The 19,143-nt window shown below is 34.9% G+C and overlaps 1 protein-coding gene across 42 annotated transcripts in view; it reads left to right on the top strand.

Annotated features, from left to right (window-relative positions):
• The window catches only part of CCDC91 (coiled-coil domain containing 91), a 376,603-nt gene that overhangs the window by 136,525 nt on the left and 220,935 nt on the right, over positions 1-19,143 (top strand). For 24 of the 42 annotated variants that reach the window (XR_002808691.2, XR_011440005.1, XM_070271143.1 and 21 more), the window contains one exon: positions 18,076-18,236. The exons of 4 other annotated variants lie outside the window; for them this stretch is intronic. Coding sequence is in view for 35 of the 38 variants with exons in the window: in XM_070271143.1 (XP_070127244.1) it covers positions 18,076-18,236 (161 nt within the window). In the remaining 3 variants the exon portion in view is untranslated. Of the gene's footprint in view, positions 1-15,409; positions 15,616-17,091; positions 17,181-18,075; positions 18,237-19,143 lie in introns of those variants that run through there. 14 more of the 42 variants (XM_070271148.1, XM_070271174.1, XM_070271173.1 and 11 more) reach the window with 4 other exon arrangements.

Below are 19,143 nucleotides of genomic sequence, written 5' to 3' on the forward strand. Positions count from 1 at the left end.
AATAAGCTCTTTTTGTTGTATTCAGGGTATGGACACTTTAGAGGCACATTTTGATAATCTCTTTTTTTTTTTTTTAGAAGTAGTCAGTCTGCCTGTTATTGTTTCAATTGTTTGTTTCTTTCTAGTATTAATATTGTAAACAGTAAGTCTCTAGCCTCTTTAGATTCATGTAATCTACAGATTATCCACTGTATCCACTTGGATGTCTATTAGACAATCAAAATCAGCATGTCCTTTTCTAAAGATATATTTGATATTGGGTTAACTTTTGGCTCTCTTCCGCTGGAAACATGATGAAGTAAAATGTCATCATTCTTAGCAGGCAACAGTGCTCATGGATAAAAATGACCCTGATAAGTAAATTCTGTCTTTTCTAGGAGCTCTATGAATGAGCTGTATATACCTGGTTGGAAGCCATGGTTTTGGACTTTCCTGAGTGTGTTAATTCTTATAACTGGACCTGTCTGTTTTGAGACCTAGTAGCTGTGCCTGTAAGGTTTTTTCAAGAGATAGTGACTCTTGTGGAGCATGTGACTGGCTTCTAAGCCAAGGTGGGCCTCACTCTCACTTGTGAAGACCTTGTCTCCTTCTGCGTGAACTATGACTTGGGTGAGGGCAGAGACTAGCCCCTTTGTTGCTGCTGGGACTTTGCATGTGAGAAGAGAGACTTTTGACATTGCTTGTGTGTTATGATTCTATCCTGTATCTTGTGAGTGAGTCTGATGCCCCTATGGTCTAGTGTAGTTTTAAGAGTCCAAGTGTCTAGTTGGAAATAAAAGACCCTGTTGTGGGTATTACAAAGTCCAGATCTGAGTTCCTTCTTTTTTGCCCTTAACCTTTTTTACCAGCATCCTTCCCCATCTTAGTTGTTGGCAACCCCATCCTGCCATCATTTAATCAAAACATTGGAGTCATCCTGGATTCTTCTTTTTTCTCTTACACCCTACATTCATTCCATTAGCGAATCTTGTTACCTATCCCTGCAAAATATATACAGTATTTTGTCGCTTCTTAGAACCTCCACTCTTGTCATTCTGGTATGAGTCATCATCATCTCTTGACTGGATTACTAAAAAAAGCATACTAAATAGATCTCATATCTTCTACTCTTGCCCACAGCAGTCTGTTCTCTAACACGGCTACCACAGTGATGCCTTTAATTCCTAGCTCATCTCTGCTCACGATCCTAAATTGGTTAATAGAAGTTTCCCAAACTGTGTGTGTTGGGGTGGGTAGAAAATTTGCTTCTAAGAAAGGCATTTCTCCCAAATTTTTAGGGTATTTCCTATATTATCTTCATATTTGTTGTCATGTGTGGAATACCAATAAACTTTGTTTTCTTTATAAACATTTAGTGCACACTGATAGTTTTGAGGATGCCTGATTGACTCAAATTAGGATTTCTGGACTTTCTAACAGTCCCTCCTTTCACCCTTTGTGTTTATTCTGTTTTGTATTTAATGTGTGTCTTTAGAAATGGTGATTGTCAGCCAGTCCTTCTCCATTTCCATAAACATGGCCAGGTTTTACTTCGTTTTTGTGACGTATCTGCTGGGATAACAAATGGTAAACTACATTATGATCAAAAGGTGTATGGTGAACGTGGAATTATAATAAAGGGAGTTAAATAAATTGAGTTTAATGACATTATGGTGAGACAGCATGTTTCTTTCGCATTATAGAAATGGATTTGCCAAGAGGGCTGGAATAATTTACAATGTTGGCACAAGTGTCCTTTTCCCTGGGTAGTACTTAGATGAACTCTGCCAATATTTGTCTGTATAGCTTTCCTTTTATTTAAGTTTCTGTGGCTGATGAACCAGTCTTCTTTCTGATTGCTTGTATTGTTTTTTAAAATATATTACCTGGATAAATTATTATTTTATATTTCAGTCTTTCTGCTTGGGAATAGTTCTTTCCTATTTAGGAGATTCTGCATATATGTATGCTTTGGTCACTTATGTGATGGTTCTTCTGATAACTTTAGTTTTTAAAGCGATTCCCCAGTTATTATATTATTTGATAATCATGAAATTTTTTTGAGGAAGATGGTGTTGTTTTGTTCATTTTCTAGATGAGGAAATCAAGGCCCAGTCACTGCTCTGGGGTACTGAGCTCTAACTGTAGAACTCGCATGTGAATCTAGTTCTTAAAGTTCAATTTTTCCTTGCTATTCTATGCTTTCTCTTGAGGGTTGACTTGAGTTCCCTTAAAGGGAACACTGAGAGAAGTAAATATATATTTAAGGTATTGGTGTACCTCTGATCTCAAAGGTTTTTTTCTTTTCTAAGTTATACCTTTATAAGCGATAAAATAAGTTTTCGTCAAGGCAATGTAAACCAATTGTGTTTTATTTTTTGTTAATTTTAGATATAAGATCGTATTGCAGTTAACTATCACTTTTTTTGATGAGTTGAGTACTGAATATTCTAAACCTCAGATTGATATTTCCCTTAAATAAACAGTTTGTAAGGCTTCACACCCATTCCATGAGTTTTTTGGTTTTTTTTTTTGAGGAAGATTAGCCCTGAGCTAACTGCTGCCAATCCTCCTCTTTTTCGCTGAGGAAGACTGGCCCTGAGCTAACATCCATGCCCATCTTCCTCTACTTTATACATGGGACGCCTACCACAGCATGGCATGCCAAGTGGTGCCATGTCCGAACCTGGGATCCAAACCGGTGAACCCCGGGCCACCAAAGCGGAACGTGCGCACTTAACTGCTGCACCACTGGGCCGGCCCCTCCATGAGTTTTTGAAAAAAAAAAAAAAAAGATAGTGCTTTTCAGTATTGGTATTTCTTATTAGAATTTTCTTTTTTGGTCTGTTTTAGTCTTTTATGCTTACCAAGAAGTATAACTTTGGCATTTCATTGGACTTTTTTGTGACAAACCTTTCTTGGATGAAAGCATATCCCTCTTTTTAAAGATTTTTTATTTTATTCCTTTTTCTCCCCAAAGCCCCCGCTACGTAGTTGTATATTCTTCGTTGTGGGTCCTTCTAGTTGTGGCATGTGGGACGCTGCCTCAGCATGGCTTGATGAGCAGTGCCATGTCCGCGCCCAGGATTCGAACCGACGAAACACTGGGCCGCCTGCAGCGGAGCGTGCGGACTTAACCACTCGGCCATGGGGCCAGCCCCCCTCTTTTTACTTTTACTTTGAGAACTGCAAGATGTATACCATTTTCAATTTATTTTAGCCACATGACTTATTAATTTTAATGACTATAATGGTAATAGAACTTTACTTAAACTATGTATTCCTCCTGGATTTGGGCATATAAAATTTCTTGGAGGTAATTCTAGAGTTTGGTGTCTAATAGTTGGTATTGCTGGAAAAGAGGATATAATGACATCCTTTAGAGTTAGGAGTTTTATGATCTGTAGTATACTCAATTTTTCTTTTGAGTCCCCACTTTGGGTTAATGGTATATGGCTCTAGATAGCTGCCTCTAGGAATATGTTGGTATGCTAAGTTTTTTTTAAGAACAATATTTTCATCATATTGATAAAAAGTAGGCTGGTCTGCTGCTGTTGAAAACTTATGGTTATAAAATTTATTAAGTTTATAAAAGCCACATAGATATATTATGTACACAGTCTTGTAGATGCTGGTTAACTTTGATAGGAATACCTAAATATAGCAGTCTCTTTGGATAGTATAGATGCTTCAGACTTAAATGTGGGCAAAATACCCCCAAAACTCTAAAGTGAACAGTTCTGTTTGTATACGATGGTACTCATTTTGTGTAAGTTCTGAAAATTCTTATGGGACCACTTATTTCATCTTTGGAGGCTGAGTCAGCTTCTGGCAAATGGGAGTTATGTTGTAATCTACTGATACCTGTCAGGATGTTGCTCTGAAAGCTTTTTTATTGATATTTCTATTTCATGATTTAGATAACAGGAAAATAAAAATATTTTAACTTCAAGACAGTGATTAAATCAAAAAGCATTAATATACGTTATAGAAAGATTTATAGCAAGAGTGACATGGGCCTATAAAAAGAAAATATTAAGAATAATAGAAGCTCTTTCAGAGAATAAGTGATCTACACTTGAAGAAAGAATAGTACATATAGAAGAAAGAGAGAGAATAGAAAATAATCTCCATAGCTTAAAGAGAATGGAAATTATGGCAAGCTTTACATTGAAGGTTAAAAGAAAGAGAGGAAAGAAGAAAAAATTGTGAATTGCGTTTTGCTAATATTCACATACTGTAACTAGATTTCCTTTGCTATTTGATTAACTGGAAGGGCAGAAGTGGACTCTAAACTAGTTTTGTTTTACCTCAGTAGTTTTGTTTTCCATTGGCAGTAGGGTATAGTAAGAGTTTATTTGAGGACTGCTGGTTTCACTTTCTTCTTTTAATTGATATTGTTAAATTACTGTCTAAATGCTAGGTAGGCATTTTTTTTCTTCTTTTTAGGCTTTTAATAACAACAGTAACTTCTGTTGTTGATATCATTTAAATATACACTTCATTGAGAACACTAGTTTTATTAAATTCTTAAGTTTTCATCTCTCTCTTTTTGTTACTTTTATGCTTTTACTATTAGATGGTCTGTATTTTGTTTCCTTGTCTTGTGTTTTTCATTGTTTGTTTTCTTCGTAGGAAATACACACACATAAACACACACACACACACACACAAGCCCAAAAACCCTACATGATTTTTAAGTTGCGTTTTTAATTGTTCTAGAGTGGAGAGTGTGACGCAGCTTTTGAGTCAGACATGAATTCTGATACTGACTTGACAATCTTCTAGCTGTGGGATCATGGACATAATAGTTAAACCTGTGACCTTAGGTTCTTCCCTTATAAAATGGTGGTGGTTGTAAGGATCAAGTCAGTTGACTCACAAAAAATATTTTGCACCATACCTGGTGCAAAGTATAGACTCAGTCAATAGCAGTCCTCTCCCCTGTCTTCATTTTACCCAGCTTAACAGAAATTTCAACTATTCTTTTTGGTCATGTAAATGAAGTGTTTTTTGATGAAAACTATGCATTGTCTACATTCAGCAAAAGTTTCAGGGTTATCTGATTCTAGCCCTGTTCATTGGCTTTGAGCTGTTTTATATTTTACAGCTCTTTATTTGTTGTAGATAGTTGATAAATGTGTAAATTCTGTGATGTCTAGTAGAATTTTGATTGACTTCCTTCTCCCCTTAGGAAAAAAAGTTTTACTTCCCTTTGCAATTCGTTTCAGCATTCCTTTACTCCCCGTGAATTTGTGCTATTTCGACTTTTCCTTTGAACTGGTTATAATGTTTGCTTGGTTCCTCATTGTATGAATAGAATAAAATCTTTCACATGTATTCACTCTCTCTGAGAGTAAAATTTTACCCTTTTTTGGGAAAATTATCTTTTTATATTATATTTAAAATATTTAATATTTAAAATATTTCCAAGAAATGTCTAAATAAATTCTCAAGAGTAGATTGATTTATTAAATGTCTGTTAAGTGCAGCACACTAGTATTTTACTTTTTCGAGGAAGATTGGCTCTGACCTGACGTCTGTGTCCATCCTTCTCTATTTTATATGTGGGGACGCCTGCCACAGCATAGCTTGATAAGTTGTGTGTAGGTCCACGCCTGGCATCTGAACCGGTGAACCTTGGGCTGCCGAAGCAGAGTGCACAAACTAGTAGTTGTGCCACTGGGCCAGCCCCCACTAGTATTTTATTTTAATCATTTGATATATGGATGTTCCAACTGTAGTATCCACTCTACAAGCAATGGCAAGTGTTTCCATAATATCTAACCACTAAGTACTTTAGGTAAGATTTATTTATTTTTTATTATTTCAATACCAATATGATATTCTAAGAGTAAATTTTCCAGTGTAAAGGATTGCATTGTATCTTTTATTGCATAGTGTCTTGAATATAGTGGAACTCTACAATTGTATTTTGAAGGAGTGAATAGATAAGGGAGTCCTGAAAAGAGAACAAGCACTTTTTTCCTTTAAGTGTCTCATCATGTTGTAATGATGAAACTTTTCTTTAATTGAGATATAATTGACGTATAACATTATATTAGTTTCAGTTAACATGATGATCCAATATTTGTATATATTGCAAAAAGATCACCACAATTAGTTAACATCTGTCACCATACATTGTTACAAATTTTTTTTGTTGTGATAAAAACTTTTATGATTTACTCTCAGCAACTTTCAGATATGCAGTACAGTATTATTAACTAGAGTCACCATACTGTACATTGCATCTTCATGACTTACAACTGGAAGTTTGTACCTTTCAACCCTGTTCACCCATTTTGTCCAGCCCCCAACTCCCCAATCTGTTCTCTGTATCTAAGAGCTTGTTTTTTTGTCAGATTCCACATATAAGTGAGATCATATGGTATTTGTCTTTCTCTGTTTGACTTATTTCACTTACTGTAATGCCCTTAAGGCTTCATCTATGTTTTGGCAAAAGGCAAGATTTCCCTTTTTTTATGGCTGAGTAATATTCCAGTGTGTGTATACACACATTTTCACTATCCATTTATCCTTTGATGGCTACTTTGTTTCTGTATCTTGGCTATTACAAATAATGCCACAGTGCACATGGGGGTGCGTATATCTTTATGAGTTAGCATTTATGTTTTGTTTTTGGATAAATATCTGGAAGTAGAATTGCTGGGTGATATACTAGTTCTACTTTTAATTTTTTGAGGAACCTCCATACTGTTTTCTGTAGTGGCTACAGCAGTTTACATTCCCACCAGCAGTTCACAAGGGTTCCCTTTTCTCTACATCCTCACCAACACTTGTTATTTCTTGTCTTTTTGGTAATACCTATTCTAACAGGTGATAACTCATCGTGGTTTTGATTTGCATTTCTCTGATGACTAGTGATATTGAGCACCTTTTCATGTACGTGTTGGCCATCTGTATGTCTTCTTTGAAAAATGTCTCTTCAGATTCTCTGCCCTTTTTTTTTTTTTTTTTAAAGATTTTATTTTTTCCTTTTTCTCCCCAAAGCCCCCCGGTACATAGTTGTGCATTCTTCGTTGTGGGTTCTTCTAGTTGTGGCATGTGGGACGCTGCCTCAGCGTGGTCTGATGAGCAGTGCCATGTCCGCACCCAGGATTCGAACCAATGAAACACTGGGCCGCCTGCAGCGGAGCGCGCAAACTCAACCACTCGGCCACGGGGCCAGCCCCTCTCTGCCCATTTTTTAATCAGATTTTTTTTTGCTGTTGAGTTGTATGAGTTCTTTATATATTTTGGATATATCCCTTATCAGATTTATCATTTGCAAATATTTTCCACCATTCAGTAGGTTGCCTTTTAATGTTGTCAATCGTTTCCCTTGCTGCGCAGAAGCTTTTTAGTTTGATATAGTCCCACTTGTTTATTTTTGCTTTTGTTACCTTTGCTTTTGGAGTCTAAAAGAAACTCTTTTACAGTTTCCGTAAACTGAGGGGCCAAAAGCTCTCTCAGCATATCACTTTAACATATCACTTTAACTTAAGTTATGATGTCAGTTTTTTTCTTCCTCTTGTGAAATTGCTTGTAATTTGCCTATGTTTGGTCACTTTGTGTGAACAAAAACCAAAAGAAAAAAAATCTCAGACTTGAGATAGTAACTTGGCTTAAAGATATATTTATGATTTTGAAATATTTCTTCCATAGTCTTCAAATTATTACTCATTAGCCAGTGCTCTCTGTACTTTATTAGTTTGTTTCTGTTTATTCTTATTTATTGTTTGGATGTTGAAGGATTTTCTTCCTGCTGTAATAATAAACAGTGGTGATTTAAATAGCTTACTTTTAAATTTCTGTGTTCAAAAAGTTATATGATTTTGTGTTGACCAAGCTAGCAATGGGTTATGAGGACTCCACCTCTACATATCTCTTTTAGAAATTAAAACATAGTTCCTTTAGTCATTTGCGTGATTCTAAAAATTGTTCATTATAATTTGTGGTATATGTTGTTGCCTAAAATAGGAACACACTATTATTCCTCAAAGAAGCAAGTAGAAGTAGAGTCTTTATTTATAAAGTACCCCAAAGAATAATTAAAAATAACTAAAATGGTAGAAATTTCATCAATTATGTAATCCCTCTTTTATTAAGAAAGCAACCATTCCTGTTTCTTGTGTTTCTACCTCTTAGCCTTTTTTTAAGGTATCAGATATTTCTTCTTAAATCTCAGACCTAGATATCCTAGATATATCTTGAACTCCATTAAATTATATTTATCCATTAAATTATAAATCAAAGGGCATTTCCTATAGGGATCCTTCATTGGAGAGAGGTAATACTAATACTTTTCTAAGCACTGACTTTGACTCTATTTTCTGTCAGTTAAAAAAACTAAATCTATCCTCGTATTTTGCATTTACTAACAGATCTTCATATTTAGATGTACTATTTGGAGCTTTCTCAATTCTCGTATATTCTTTGTTTTCCATAAATGAGTGATTTTCCTACATGAGTGACTTTCAAAAATCTCACTAGTAAGCATTAAACAGGAAAAAGTGGATTTGTATATGGACCTGGTAATAAATCAGAATATCAGAGTATTTGAGGGAGTTGACAGTTTGTGAAAGGTAATTACCAGCCTCTAATATACCTGCGAGATGAAAGGATGGTGAAAAAAGGGGTCCTGGATTGGGTAAGAGAATATTTGAATGAAAATTAAAGATCAAAAGTATTTTCTAAGTTAAAAGTTGTGAAAACCGTTATCATTTTGTTGGTGTTCTCTTGAATTATTTAATCATTAACAGAAATAAACAGATTTCTTTAGGTATAGTTCAAAGTTTGTGGGTATTTACACCTGTTTCTTGTTTAGACTTTACAAGAGTTATTATGCTTATGTAAACAAAACAGAGTTGACCACAGGCAGAATTACTGGAAAAAAGAATTGCATACTGTTTGGAAACTTTTGTGTGCCTTTGCTTGTGTGGTGTTCTGGCTTGTGTGGTAGTAGGCTTTTTTGTTTTAGAAGAGGCCTGTCAATGAAAAATGATATGCCCAGTGACTTTGCTAATTACCATTAAAAAGCTAAAGATGAAGAACTGCCATTCATTGCACTTTTGATTAGCTTTATACTGTAGAGGAGTATATGCTGACCTTGTATCCTCTAAGTCTTAGAAAACCAAAGATTTCACATTTGAAATGAAGCAAATTGTGTCTGTACTCTTGCTTAAGACAAAATGAAGCAAACAAACAAAATATGCAAAGAATCAAAATTTTTATATTTCCACTTCTTAAAAAAGTTTTGACTGAGTTTTTATGGACATTGGCGCTGTCAGGTACACTTGATCTGAATGTAAAGATTTTGTGCATGAAGACTGACACTAGTCCACTTTTAATAGACCACAGAATACTGTAGCAGTTTGAAACTAAAAATCCTATCTTCTTGGCTAAGTGAGAAGGTAATTATATTTTACATATTGCAATCTGTAATTTTCTTATTATTAAGCTTAAAAATTCCCATTTATAAATATATATAAAACATGTATACCATGATTATTATTGAATAATATTTTGAGTGTATTTGTGTGAAAAATATTTACCAATGTGGATTTTTTTTAGGGTGAGTTACTGTTATTGGATAGTTACCTAAAACCAGTGAAGATGTGTGAATTCTAGCATAGCAAAAAACTTAGAGGCTTAACTGAAAAAAATCTAGTTTTTATTTAGAGGGTAATACATTTATATGTTCTCTTTTGTTTTATAGCTCCACTCATTTGTTTTTTCGTTTTATTTTTAAAATGAGATGTGGATTCTGACATATTTAGTAAACATATTATTAAGTTAAACGAATTTCTGAAAAATCTCACTAGTATCTCCTAAGTTGAAAACACACGTAAATTTTAGATATTTTAGGTTCAACTTTCCTTATGTCTGAAATAAGTATTGATGTGATCAGCAGGATGCCAGAAAGGTTTGCACCTCCAGTTATAATGTTTATTGGTCTGTTGCTGGTTGTTGACATCTTTTCACAAACGCATCATTTCTTTAAGTAAACTAATTGGTCCCTATTAGTCTTTAGTTTGAATTAGAGTTTTTTTCCTATCTTACTTAGCCAGAGCAAGTATTAGTCAGCGGGAAATGTCGCTCATGGGGGTTGAGTACTGTAACCAGTAAGGGCATTAGAGCAAGATGTGTTCAGAATTATGTTTTTAACCATGTGTAACTATTTTTTTCTTTGTTATACTTAAAAATTGCACTCATGAATCTCCCATTTAACTTAAGAACTAGAACATTACCAATTCTAGTACTCCTCTTCTGTCTTAATCCTTGTGCTTTCCCCTAGAAGGAACCAAGGTCCTAAATCTTATCATTTCCTTGTTTTTATAAAAACCAGTTTTATTGTATGTGTGTAGATATGTATCGAGAGAGTTTTACTTGTTTATGTGCCTTATAAAAATGGCTTAGTGCCTTGCGGGCTCACCTGTAATTTACTCTTTTCACTCAAAGTTATGTTTCTAAGACTCATCCATGTTGTTGCATATACCTGTAGTTCCTTCATTTTCACTGAGACAAAGGATTCTAATGTATGATTATGCCGCAGCTCATTTGACCTTCTCCTGTCAGTGGTTATTTAGGCTGTTGTCACTTGTTTGCTATTATGAACAGTACTGCTAGGACTGTTCTTATACGTGTTTTCAGTGATATCCAGTCTTTACTTAGCAGTTTTGCATAGGGAAGACTTTTGTTGAGACCAAGTATTTTCTCCTTGTGAGTAATTCTTTGGATCTCTTGTTTTTTATTATATAATTTCTCTTTTTGCTCTTTCCTCTTGACTTTGTTTTGACTTACAGCAAAGCTGTAAGAAATGGACAGATAGTTCCCATACACCATTCATCCGTTTTCTTCACGTTAACATTTTACCACATTTGCTTTATCTTTACTCTTCTTTCCCCTCCTCCTCATTCTCTTCTTTTTCTTCTTCTTCCTCTTTGTCTCAATATTTATTTATTGTTCTTAGCTAAGGCCATATATTCAAATACTATGTCCTGAGGAAACTTAGGTTAATTCTTGCTCTCCCACTCTCCCCCCTTGCAATGTGATTAGATTATTTATTTGCAGTATGGTTTAGTTCATTTGTTGCTCTTTGTGTTTCATTTTAGGGTTCAATCCCCCTGTTCCCCTGCTTGTTGATTTTATTTTTATTTTATTGAGTATGTGAAATGTTAACATGATTCTAAAACTCAGAACAATATTAAAAAACTACACTCGGAGAAATTTCCTACTGTTAATTTCTTCTGTCTTTCCACTTCATTCGACCTGTCCTCCACCTGTCAGCCTCATTAGTTTTGGCTTTATCCTTTTATCCTTCCTGTGTTTCCTTTCTGACAAATGAGTAAATGCACATATCTTCATTTTTCCATTTATTTACGGACTGTTTGTACATTTTCTTTTTGGAGAATTGTCTGTTCACATTTTTTGCCCATTATTTTGTAGGGTTTTTTTCCCCCAGTCTTTTTCCCCCTAAGTTTTAGATGTTCTTTATATATTAAGAATATTAGCCCTTATCTATGATAGGTATTATACATATCTTGTTTTTAGTTTGTCAGTTTTTTAATTTTATTTAAGATAATTTTTGACACACAGAAAGTTTATGTTCCCTTCTTTTTGGTGAGGAAGATTGGCCCTGAGCTAACATCTGTGTCAATCTTCCTCTATTTTGTATATGGGATTCCACCACAGCATGGCCTGATGAGTGGTGTGTAGGTCCATGCCCCAGATCCAAACCAGCGAATGCCAGGCAGTCGAAGTGGAGTGTGTGAACTTAACCACTATGCCACTGGGCCAGCCCCTATATATTCTGTAGTCAAATTTATCAGTCTTTTCTTTTATTGTATCTGGAATTGAGTCATAGTTAAAAAGCCCTTTCTTACACCCAAGGTAAAGTGGAAGTCACTTAATATTTTTTTTTTGGTACTTATATTGTCTCCTTTTTTTTTAATATTTAGATCCCTGATCCATTTGGAGTTTATTTTTTGTCTCTAGTGTAAGGTATGAGTGTAATTTTATCTTTTTTCCAAATGGCTAATCAATTGTTTTGGCACTATTTATTAACCTGTATTTGCCTCAGTGATTTGAAGTGTCAGTTTCATCATATACTTAAGTTTCACCCCTACATGAGTTTGTGTCTGGACTTCCTGGTATGTTCTTTTGGTCTGTTTATTGCTGCACCAAATAAACACCCTATTTTACTTACAAACAGTTTCTTTATTTGTTTTTTAAGGTTTTTTTTTTTTTTGTGAGGAAGATTGGCCTCAGCTAACGTCTATTTCCAATCTTACTCTTTTTTTTTTTTTTTACTGTCTCTCTCCCCAAAGCTCCAGTACATAGTTGTCTGTCATAGTTGTCCTTCTAGTTCTTCCATGTGGGATGCTGCCACAGGATGACTTGATGAGCAGTGTGTAGGTCTGCACCTAGGATGTGAATTGGTGAACCCCAGGCCATGGAAGTGGAGCACGCGGACTTAACCACTATGTCACCGGGCCACCCCCCTAAAGTATCTTTTAATATAATTTACTACAGTATATCTTAAGGTCAGTAGTATGTTTTAATACAGTTTACTTTTGTATATTTTATTAAGAGGGGCTAGTCTTCTCCTTATATTCTTTCTTTTGTAGTTTTCTCTATTTTCGCATTTTTACTTTTTCCATGTGATGATGACTGTCTAGCTAGATTTGTCCAGCTCCATTATAAAAAAGCTTATTAATACTTTTATTGGAATTATATTAGGCCTATAAATTAACTAAGGGGGCCGGCCCCGTGGTGTAGTGTTTAAGTTCGTGTGCTCTGCTTTGGCAGCCCAGGATTCATGGGTTCAGATCCTGGGCATGGACGTATATACTGCTTATCAAGCCATACTGTGATGGTGTCCCACATACAAAGTAGAGGAATGTTGGCACAGATATTAGCGCAGTGACAATCTTCCTCAGCAAAAAAACAAAAAACTCCAAAAAACCCCCAAAAAAACCTTAATTAAAAAATAATTAAGTAAGGAAAGACTGGCATCTTTATGATATTTAGTTGCCCTATTTAATTACAAGGGGTATCTTTACCTTTATTCAGGTCTACCTTTCAGTCTTTCAACAGTATTTTAAAGTTTTCCTCATGTTTTTAGCTAATTTTATTCCTAAGTATTTTATCTTTTCTGTTGCTATGGAAAATATTATTCTCTCTACCATTATATCCTGTAAATAGTTATTGTTTTTACATATGAATGCTATTGATTGCTGATCATTAAGTTGATATTCTGCTACTTTACTGAATGTGTTTATTGTTTGAGTTAGCAGGAACATGAGATAGTTTTCCACCTTTTCCTATTTTTATGATTGTACTTAGTTTCTCTTGTCTAATTGCATTGGCTCATACCTTTATTGCGGTGTTAAATGGTATAGAGATGGTAGGCATCTTTATCTTGTTCCTGATGTTAGAGTAAACACCTTTAGTTTTTCTCCATTAACATTCTGATTTGGGGACTAAGGTCTAGTCATGTTAAGAAAATATCTAGGGTCCAGCCTGGTGGCATAGTGGTTAAGTTCGTGTGCTCCACTTCAGTGGCCCGGGGTTCACTGGTTTGGATTCTGGGCATGGACCTACACACTGCTCATCAAGTCATGCTGTGGCGGCATCCCACATGGAAGAACCAGAAGGACTTACCACTAACATATACAACTATGTACTGAAACTCTGGGGAGAAAAAGGAAAAAAAAACCAGGAGATTGGCAACAAATGTTAGCTCCAGGCCAGTCTTCCTCAACAAAAAGCAAAAAAAAGAAAGAAAGAAAGTATCCATCGATTTCTGTTTTCGTGAGAGTTTTTAACAGTTATGGGTGTTCGATTTTATCAAAAGCGTTTTCAGTCTTGGAGAGAATTATATCATTTTTCTCTTCAAGTCTATTACTATGGAGTATTGTATTAATGAATTCCCTGATAGTGAACCAGCCTTGCATTCCTGAAAGAAATCTGAGTTGTTCACAGTATATCATTTTCTCAATATGGTGTTGGGTTCCATTTACAGCTATTTTATTTAAAATTTTTACCTCATTATTTTTATACAGTACTCTAAAACCTCTAATTATTCTGTTTTTATTCTGTCTTTATCAAGCTTAGCTGTCAATATTATGTTAATGTTATGTAATGCTAATAAAGTTTTCCTTCGTTTTCAATACTCTGGAACAATTTTAGAACGCTGGGGTTATTCATTTTCTGAATTTTTTGTCAGAAATCCTCTTGAAATGCCTTATCTGTGGGGTACTTGCCTGATAACTATTTTTTTCCCCTAGGAAATCGATCTCTTTTTTACAGGTTGTTTTTTTAAGCTCTAATCACATCATCTTTTATAAACTACATTTCTGAAGAATTGCCCATTTTATCTAGATTTTCAAATGTATTTACTTAGAAGTCTGTAGAGGAATTTTATGATTTCTTTTTTTAAAGATTGGCAGCTAAGCTAACATCTGTTGCCAATCTTTGTTTTCCTTTTCTTTCTCCCCAGAGCCCCCCAGTACATAGCTGTATGTTCTAATTGTAGGCCTTCTGGTTGTGCTGTGTGGGATGCTGCCTCAGCATGGCTTGATGAGCAGCGCTAGGTCTGCACCCGGGATCTGAACTGGTGAAACCCTGGGCCACCGAAGCAGAGCATGCGAACTTGGCTACTTGGCCACAGGGCCAGCCCCAGTTTTATGATTTTTAAAAAAATTTCTGCTGTTTTAATTGTTATGTTCCCTTTGTCATTTAATTTGTATATGTGTACTTTTTCCCTTTTATTGTTAATAAGTTTAAACTATTATTTTAATTTTTTTTTAGAAATTCAGGATTTTGGTTACTTTTCTTCTTAATCTACTTTGATATCTGCATTATCTTATTTTCTTTATTGTGTTTTTAAAGTTTTCTTTGTATCTGTTTTAGTTTATTAGCTGAGAATTTAATTCATTGATTTTCTTTTAATTGTGTTCAAGGCTACAGATTTTTTCTAAACACTGCTTTAAATATAGCCCATAGATTGATATGTTTTAATTATCATTATTTCTTAGAAATTATGTAATATTTTGACATGGGGAAATTAAAATTATATTGTGGTTGGGCAGGTAATGGAATAGGTGAAAAGATTCTTGGAAAAGCTTGTTTTGAATGTTGGCAAATGATAATTTCAATGACAACTTCCATTTATTGAATGTTTACCATGTACTTATCTGGTACAACTAAGTGGTTTATGTACGTTATCTAATTGAAGCGACATAACATCATTTTGAAGTACATATTATTTCCCAATTTTTCAGAAGAGGAAACTGGGACTTAGATGGGTTTATATAATTTGTTGAAGGCTGCATAATGAGTATGTTGTCATTGTTCAAATTTGAATCTATTTCTGTCTTCACAGCCATAGCTTTTACTTAGGCAGTAATATTGTGAGGTCACAGAGGTATTGAACAGTAGGGCATAATCAGGGAACTGTTAGCACAGTGTGACTGGAGTGAAGTTGGTATCATTTCTGGCTTGGGCAAGTAGTTCATTGAGATACATTTGACTCGGATGGAAAACATCAAGCAAAGCAGGTTTATCTAAGATGATGGATTAAGTTTGATGTACCTATTAGACAGCTAAATGAAACTGTCTGGTAGTTAGGTGAGTATATGGATCTGGAGGTCTGCAGAGTGGTTTGTCCTAGAGATGAGAATTTAGGTGTCATTAGCTTATAGGTGGTGATTTAAATAATGGATTTTGAAAGTGGTAAGAATAATGTGAACACTGAGAAGATCAGAGGATATAGGAAACAGTGAAATTTAAGATTGAGTAGAGAAAGAGCCTGAAAAGGAAACAAGAAAAAAATGGTCAAAATGTTAGGAGAACATCTGGGATATAGTGGTTCACAGGTGCCAACGGAAGAGTTTCAAGGAGAAGGGAGGGTCGTTGGTATTATGTGCTCTGGAGAATTAAAGAAGGATAAATAAGAAGTGTTCATTTGACTTAGTAAGTGAAGGGAAAATTAATGTCTTAAGTGCTGGGTCCAATGGAGTGATGCGTGTTGGGTGAGGAAGAAGAAAATGGAGACAGGAATCATTTGGAGACAAGAAATTTGGTTCTGAAAGGAAAGTGTGATAAGGTGATGGTAGCTAGTGGAAAGTGTCAGGTTGAGGATGCCCTCCTTCCCCTCCCTACTTTCTTCCCTCAGCTAATCCTTTTCTTTTCCCCTTATTTATCTCTTTTCTTTCCTGTCTCCCTTCCTTCTTCCCTTACTTTATTCTACCCGTTTTCCCTCCCTCTTTCCCTAATATGATATACTTGAACATTTACTATTATAGGATGAGAATTTAACTTGGGACAACATGACATCTTGTCTTAGATTGTGGCTGTAAATATGAATGACATAAAGAAATGTTAAAATGTTCAGGTGTTAGATCAGAAAGATATTTTTAAGACTTTCTTGAACCTGGGATCATAGTCACACATACCCTTTATGCCCAGAAATAAACATACTTGTTCAACAAATTTGAATAATCTTTGAAATAATAATGAAAATAATATCAGCACATGCTAAAAGCTTTACATCTTTTAGTCACTGTAAGCCTAATTAGCAACTCTATGCCACTTTTACAGATGAGGAAACTGAAGGAAGTTAAGCAAACTTGCCAGTTCTATGCCTGGTATGGCAATATGGTTCCAGAGTCTATGCTCTTAATCACAAGGCTGTGTTTCCTCTTATTATACTATAGTACTTATTTTTATACCTTTAAAAATTAATTACTAATATTTTGTTGTAAATTATAGTTCAGAATTAGAAGTTAGAATATTTTGTCCTTTATTTGGAAAGCTGTTAGTGTATAGAATAGTGAAAATTAGAAAAAAAAATTTGTTAGATATATCAATTACAAAGGTGAGTTGAAGTTTTAGTTTTCTATATTTCAGTTAAAATAGTGAAATGCCTGTTGGAGAAGCTAGGATACCTTATCCAATATGGCACATGGTATTTTAGAAACATAATATTGCTACACAATAGAAGTGCATATAAGATAATTAAATGATCTCATAGGGTACCAATCAGACATTGATATATTCTGTAGTTTGTTAATACCTAATGACCTTATAAATGTCTTTCTTCAGGGAAAAATGCAATTTCCATTGTGAGCTGCCTTCCAGAATTTATAGTAGAACTGCGCTGAACTTGCTACTGATGCCAATGTGGAATAAAGGTCTTTATAATTTAGAAAGTCAGAACATATAAATGAATTACTGCTAAAAATGATTATGTAACTCTTCTTAAATTTTAAAACTCATAATCAAAATATATTAGAGTTTTTAGAACATTTGAAAATAAACTGTTTATTTTGCCCTCATCGATATTTTTGTCTTATTTCATGCTTGGCAATTGGCTTTCCTTTCATGACCTTTGTATCTGAGCCCTAGTCACAATCTAATCATGTTTTGTTATGAAACGAATTACAGAATTATGTTTCAACATTATTTTTCTGTAGAAATACTTCAGCCAACTAAAACTGACTTTAACATGAAAAATCTTTTGTTGTTGCAAAAGAAGTTGTTCACACAGAGACAGATAGGTTAGTTTATTTTAAAGTAATTGTTCTTCCCTTTAGCTCACTTTATTGTAGTAAATGAATGATTTCACTTGCCTCCTGGGTCATAAGGTCATTGAGGACATGGATGCATGTCTTCACTGCTGTCTTCTCAGTGCCTGCCTAGTGTCTGTGCCTGGCACTAGTAGGCACACGAGTGCTTTTTCTTAACTAACTGAATAGATAGGTAATATATTTGAATACTTTCTCTGAGTTGGAAAATGCACTTCTTATGGTAATGTATTAGTATGTAAACACTAAGACATTTTTTAAATTGTTTTTTTTTGCCTGAGTCTCACACGTAAATGTCATGTTAAATTTAGAAACACTAGTTTTTTAGATTTCAGATAATGGTCCCTGAGCAATAGTCACAGAATCCTCATTTTCAGTCTCATTGCTTTTACGTCCCTTGCTCTTTTCCCTTTCCCTCCCTCTGCTTTCTTCCCTTTCAACCTGTTCTTTTGTTCTTTATTTTCTCTTGAATAATCCTTTTTTTCTTTTGGTTTTCCTTTAGTATCTGGAGTCCATCTTTCTCCAGCTTCTCCTGAGATTGTACTGGACCATGACCACTCTTCTCCCTCAGTTGGCTGCCTCTCTTCTGAGCCCATCATTTCATCACCAGAGAATACACATGCAGACAACAGCATTGTCAGGCAGACTATTCCTAAAGCACAGGTAAAGACAAGCATATATATATATATTTTTTTAATTGAGTTCATAATAGTTTACATCATTGTGAAATTTCAGTTGTACGTTATTTCTTGTCCGTCACCGTATACATGCTCCACTTCTCCCCCTGTGCCCACTCCCCACCCCGCTTCCCCCGGTAACCACTGAACTGTTTTCTTTGTCCATGTGTTTGTTTATATTCCGTATATAAGTGACATCATATAGTGTTTGTCTTTCTCAGTCTGGCTTACTTTGCTTAGCATAATACCCTCCAGGTGCATCCATGTTGTTGCAACTGGGGTGATTTTGTCTTTTGTATGGCTGAGTGGTATTCCATTGTATATATATACCACATCTTTATCCAGTCATTGGTCGATGGGCACTTGGATTGCATCCATGTCTTGGCCGTTGTGTATAGTGCTGCAATGAACATAGGGGTACATGTGTTACTTTCGATTATTGATTTTAACTTGTTTGGGTAGATACCCAGTAGTGGGTTAGCTGGGTCATATGGTATTTCTGTTTTTAGTTTTTTGAGGAATCTCTATACTGTTTTCCATAGTGGCTGCACCAGTTTGCATTCCCGCCAGCAGTGTATGAGGGTTCCCTTTTCTCCATACCCTCTCCAACATTTGTTATTTTTAGTCTTAGTGATTATGGCCATTTTAATGGTTGTGAGGCGATATCTTAGTGTGGTTTTGATTTGCGTTCCCCTGATGATTAGTCATGTTGACCATCTTTTCATGTGCTTATTGGCCATCTGTATATCTTCTTTGGAAAAATAAGACAAGCATATTTTTATGAGAAGTTTGCATACTTAAAAATACTGATTTAAGTGAAGCTTTTCTGATTTCTTTTTTTTATTTTCTAAAAAATAATTCTGAAGATATTCTAACTTTGAGGATAATATCTA

The sequence above is a fragment of the Equus caballus genome, chromosome 6 (assembly GCF_041296265.1).
Source record: "Equus caballus isolate H_3958 breed thoroughbred chromosome 6, TB-T2T, whole genome shotgun sequence".
In the NCBI taxonomy this organism is placed as follows: Eukaryota; Metazoa; Chordata; class Mammalia; order Perissodactyla; family Equidae; genus Equus; species Equus caballus.